This window comes from Anoplopoma fimbria, chromosome 11, assembly GCF_027596085.1.
Source record: "Anoplopoma fimbria isolate UVic2021 breed Golden Eagle Sablefish chromosome 11, Afim_UVic_2022, whole genome shotgun sequence".
Taxonomy (NCBI): Eukaryota; Metazoa; Chordata; class Actinopteri; order Perciformes; family Anoplopomatidae; genus Anoplopoma; species Anoplopoma fimbria.
Genome location: NC_072459.1, coordinates 9,220,593 through 9,226,500, shown reverse-complemented (window position 1 = coordinate 9,226,500; position 5,908 = coordinate 9,220,593). Strand labels below are relative to the sequence as shown.

General features: G+C 41.8%; 1 protein-coding gene across 1 annotated transcript in view; it reads left to right on the top strand.

Annotated features, from left to right (window-relative positions):
• The window catches only part of nptx2a (neuronal pentraxin 2a), an 8,042-nt gene extending 4,757 nt beyond the window's left edge, over window positions 1–3,285 (top strand). Inside the window, exons 4-5 of the mRNA XM_054607657.1 lie at window positions 2,278–2,457; window positions 3,058–3,285. Coding sequence (XP_054463632.1) covers window positions 2,278–2,457; window positions 3,058–3,285 — 408 coding nt within the window. The remainder of the gene's footprint in view (window positions 1–2,277; window positions 2,458–3,057) is intronic.
• Window positions 3,286–5,908: the final 2,623 nt, after the last annotated feature.

Below are 5,908 nucleotides of genomic sequence, written 5' to 3'. Positions count from 1 at the left end.
GAGAACTTGTGCTGCCGGGTGTGCTCATTTCAAGGCCTTGTCGTCTTTTCTCTCCGCAGAAAATACTGCTGCTCCAAAGTCACATACTGTGAGATTTCACTCAACGAACAGGATTTCAATTACTGTAACACACTAGAAAATGAAGTGTTAGGACCATGAATATTTTATGACTTTAGCATTGAAAGGAAAATAACTGTAATTGTTATGTTGATGCTGTAATAATAGTCTTTTCCTGGTGGCACAGTTGCTTCTGCAGCAGTGTAATGTTGGAGTTTGGGGAATTCTTTTGTAAAATGCTTGCGCACTGGAGAGTCCCCCCCGCACACTCTCTTTCTCTGTGTTGTTTACGTTGGCCGTTATTGGCACAGGCAGGTCTCCTCACAGCTTTCCCTTCACCATGCATTATAAATGTGTTCAAGTCAGACAGATGAGAGAAAGATGGTGGGAGAAAGGGATGAGAGTATGAGGGAAAAGAGGGAGAGAGGGGAGGAAATAGAAAAGCTGCGGAGCTTTGGAGGCGACGGGGTGCTGTGGAGAGAGAAGGGAAAGAGCGAAAGATGAGAAGATGCCAGGAAAAAGGAAGTTATAATGTAACAGAGAGAGGAAGCATCAGAGCAAAAGGGAGCGATGAGGAGGAGTGAGGCAAGACTGGTGAATATGATTACCGTATGTGCAGCTGCACATCCATGTGTTGAACTTGTTCACAGTGATAACAGGGTCCACTGGGGCACTTTTTTTATGCTGTTCATTTGGCTGCATACTGAGAGGGAAGCAGAAAGCTGCCTTGACTACAAAAAAGTGCAACGTTGTATTTTGTATTTGTGGGTGGTTATGCAGAGAGGGAATCTTAATTGTTAAAAAGTTGCATCTTCAGGATAGTAAGTCTCCTGTTCAAGGAACTTTGTCAATATCTCTTTTTTTGGTTGGTTTGGCAAGTGTGCACGTGTAAGCTGATTCTTATGAATCTGGTGTTATCTGGAAGACAATTTTTGCCAAATTTTTGAAAATCTGCAAGCTGTTCTGTGCAGTTTATTGTGCATTATTACAGAATCTTTGCTAATAGCATTAAATTCAAATGGTAGATGTGTTTTTCTTCGACAGCGTGCATGTGAGCTGACTTTTAACAACACCTTTTAGAGTGTAAGAGTGAGGGTAGGAACAGATAAGTATATGACCTTCTTAAAACATTTTTTTCTGCAGAACCTTATCTGCAGCCTTTTGGAGCTGAATAAGAAAATGTCCTTTGAACCAGAAGTAAAGTACATCATGGCCCTTTTTCACAACAGACATTTTGACATTTTACAGCAGAAGAAACATAGCCATACCCACTAATACTTGCATTACTTTCAGATAACATTTCAGGTATTAGGTTTCCTGCTATGACATGTCAAAAAGTCTAATTCTGAAAAGGTCATTGGGAAGAAAAGATTTTCTACTTTTTCAATAACTGTAAAATTTACCTTTTATTTTCTTAGAATGAGATAATTTGTAGTCTTTTAGATGAGAAAGAGTGGGTCATGTATTCGTAGTGTATGCCCTGTGGATATGGTGTTTTAATATTAAACTCTTTCTGTACAAAATATCCAATATCAGAATATTGAACAAACTGTTAAAGATTGAGAAAATTTTAAAATAATATAAAACTTATATTATTTTAAAATTTTCTCAATCTTTAACAGTCAGTGAGGCTCAGTCAGACAGACTTTATTATAATACTGTGTTCCCTGTAGACACAGTGGTATTACGATGCCACCCAGCATCCTTAACCGGGACAAATGCCTCTGGAATTTAAAGTGCCTTGGATTTTTATTTCCACTTGCTCTTCCCATCTTTTCAGGTTTATGTGTAGCTGAGTTGTGTGAAGTTATTCTCTAGGCTCATAAGGAAAAGGCTAATGAGTTACACACTTATAATCCCTTGTGTTGTTCTGTATTCTCCGAGGACTATGATGTCATTGGTTGGTAAAATAACCAGTTGTTTTTCTTTGATCTCTGAACAAAGCGCAAAAGCGTAAGAGGACACTGTTTTGCTGTTAGCAAACCAACTGCTTTGAAGGACGTTCAATCCCTTGATGTCACCTGGGTAATCTGAATTTTATATGTCGCACTGGCTCATCTGGAGAATTCTCTGCAGAGGGCTGTCTCTTTGAAGCGCTAACCCTTCTAATTGCTGTCCTTGTTTCTAGAGCGTGCCACAATTAATCTCAAATCTCTCTTGACTCATCTTGCCCCTCTTGTGCCCCCCCCTTGCTCCTTGCTCTTGGGAACTCTTGACCAGGTGGCCCAGCTCCCTCTGTCAGTGAGCGACGGACGCTGGCACCACATTTGCATCACCTGGACGACCAGAGACGGTTTCTGGGAGGCTTACCAGGATGGCGAGCGTCTGGGCACAGGGGACAACCTGGCCCCCTGGCACCCAATTAAACCTGGAGGGGTGATCATCCTGGGCCAGGAGCAGGTGAGAGCAGTGAAAGAGCTTAGCTGGTAAAGAACAGGTGTGCCTGCATGCGTGAGAGTGTGTGTTTGTGTGTGTGTTTCCTTGTGTCAGTAAGATCCCAGAGTGTATTCTCCCCTGAGATCAATGCCGGAGGCAGGGAGCAAGGGGAGAGAAGGCAGGGAGGCTCTTCTCACGCTATCATGGCCCTGTCAGTGTTACATCATTCATCTTTTTCTAAAGTGCACCTTCACGCCCTTTGGAGCTGCGTTAGCGGGTTATTCTAGCGGTTAGCTTCATGACAGCCCCCATGCATACACTAAACACATGTACAGCGACATATGAATGATATCCTCAGAGAGACATTTAGTCATATTGCATTAGAGTGAAGCCTAAGGAGGGCTGTTTTCTGTCATCCCCACAAGGTGAGATTGCTGCATGTTGCACGGTATTGAAAACTGCATAATGCTTGGATATTTAAAAGTGGCAGCACACTGAAAAATATTCAGAGTTGTTTGGCAGTTTGATGGAAATCAAACAGAATTGATGCATTTTAATAAAATTTTGATTACATAGCCTTCACAAGTGAACTCACAAACGTTCATCTCCTTTCTCTCCTTGAAGGACATAGTCGGAGGCCGGTTTGACGCCACGCAGGCCTTTGTGGGCGAGCTGAGCCAGTTCAACATGTGGGATCGAGTACTGCGGCCCGTGGACATCGTGGGCCTGGCTAACTGCTCAGCCTACATGCCCGGCAACGTGGTTCCTTGGATTGATGCTAATGTGGAAGTGTTTGGTGGTGCGAGTAAAGCTGCTCTGGAGATCTGTGAAGATCGTGCATTTGATTCCTAAAGGATCTGATGTAAGGAAATCCAGCATCGCCGCGGGGATCGGCAGGCCGAGTAATCTGACTGTTTGTTACTTTGGTCAAATCCCAAAGAAAAGGGTATCAGTGCAACGCTTTTACATATTTATATGGTATCACTGTGCATCTGTTGATGTGTCCATTGAATTTGAACCCTGAAGACATTACGGGAGACTTCAAATTAGTGTGCTCATCTGAAGAAGATATGCTGTTGCATCAGTCTACTGTAATGATATGACTTATTGTCATTCTGTGCTTTCTCTCCAGTAGATCAGCTTTCATTTGACTCCTCTTTTTTAGTTGCATTCCTTATACTGACAATGCTGCACTGTATTCGTAGTGAATGTGGGCTCAAACACGGGCTTTGATGTGCTGTGGAACAGTATTCCTGAGTTACATGGTAGATCACTACCTGCTGCGAGCTGTGAGCTTCCAGCCTGTTTGAAGAGAAATTAGGCACCGAACCAGAGAACATAAGGTAGATGCTCATGAGTTCAAAGTGGACAAGAAAAACCTTCGCTTTTGATTACTTCGAAAAATGACAAACTGTCTAAATAGTATGCATGAGCCCGAGCAGTGAATGGAAGTCAGTTTCAGAAGTGACAGTGCATGCTTTCTGTCAATACACAGTGTGTGTGTGGTGCGTCCAAAACAAGCCAATGCAGCGTGCTGACGGCATTACGTAAGAGTGTGTGTGTATGTTCACGGGCGTATGGCTCGACTCGCGTGTAAAAAGACCAGAGATTATGACGGAGGGAGGACATTTTGATTCTTGTAAATCTATGCTTAATACCTCTCTGCCCCTTGAGCAGCTGCCATATCCCAAACAGCTTTATGGATGGGCCGGCTCTGCTCAGGTTGATAGCGATGTCGGACGGCTGCCCAGGACTGGCGTATCGACAGAGTTGTGGAGCCCTGGCGAGGTCCCAGTGAGGGCAGGGACTGGGCTTGACCTTCAAGGACAATCCTTAATTCCTCATCTGGGTAGTAATTATCTGTGTTCATGAACAAAGTGCGCCATAAAGATAGACGGCTTGAATCTAGAGATACTAATGTCAAACAAAGCAGCACTCTACGGACATCTCTCAGTGAACAAGAAGACTAAATGATCCATGGATATGATTTTTTTTTTATTTAAAGAATGTAGGAAATCAATGGATATTGGCGCAGCTTAGTGAATAAAATTGATGCTTTTTGAAGCTTGATTTTAGTTAGTCCTTAATGTTGTAGTGGACATTTGTTCAAATGCAGTAAAATATTATAAAGCCTGGTGCTGGAGCCCCATGAGGAGAAATGTATGTAAGATGTAAAAGAGTCAACAAAGGCACACACCTTAGAAAAAAATGCAGTTTAACAGAGTATAATACAATGAAGGCGGTTACTGGACAGCACAGATGTTGTAAAAGGGAGGGTGCAGTTGTTGGATATGTCACCAACACAATGTTATTGTTCCTCTTTTGAGTGTCTTTGTTAACTATGTTTCAATGTAAAATCAAGAGACATCTGTCTAGTAGACGTTGAAGTGTATTCTTTTGCTTTTCTGCTCATGATTTTTGTCCATTAGCAGCACACTATGTCAGAAAAAGAAACAAAAAAATGCAGAAGTACCTATAGAAATGCTTTGTTTATATGTTCAATGGCCTTTTTGTAAAAACCATATGTGCTTTGGATTGTTCAAACTTTATTTGTCAGCTTCTAAAGCACTAACAGCTCAGTAGCAGCTCAGTAGAGGGACAGAAGAAAAAGACAAATGTGTTTGCTATATCATTGTTTTAAAGTCACCTTCATGTGCAGTATCCATTCAAGTTTTGCACCTTTCTGACATGTGGTTGAATGTACTTTTGCACCCAAAAAAGAGTGAACAAATTCCAGGTATGGCAATTAAAGCAGCGACTCAAAAATGTGACATAATAGCTGTTAAAGCATGTTTGCTTAAAAAAATATCATTGCACTGCATTAGTGATGAGTTCAGAGTTGAATGTAACCTTGCCATGGTCATGCAGCATTTATCTTGGATGTTTCATAAAAAGGAAACTTTAATCTTTGAGGGAGATTAACAAAAAGTCACTATTTTTAACATTTCCGGTCGCACAAATTCAAACAGACATGTGGGTGTCCGTCTGGTTGGTATAGCCATATCATTTGTATGACTAGCCATAATAAACAGGCAAGGATACGTCCTCTCATCTGGGCAATGTCATGCTGTCAGCAGTGGACAAATCCTCTGGACTGGCAGACGTCCAGGTGGAAATGAAATAATCTGCCCATGTGGATTATGGGTGATGCTACAATGTAGGACACTGTGAGCCTTCTTCATTCTCCTCAACGCTTTGTGTTGATGCTGCAGCCAGTGTGTTGGTGGTGACGCAGCAGGGGGGCCCGTTTTTTGAACAACAATCCGAGGCCTCCGACAGACAACCGACATGGTGAAATATGTGTGTTGTTGTTTCTTTTAGCCTCTTCTGTACTTCTAATTTTCATTGCATTGCTGCTGTAACATTCGCTGCACATCATGATTTTCTCAAATGTTGAACACAAATGAATTGAAAAAAAAACATATCAACTTGTGTTTAAATAAATTATCAAAAAACTTGTTTGTGTAAAACATAT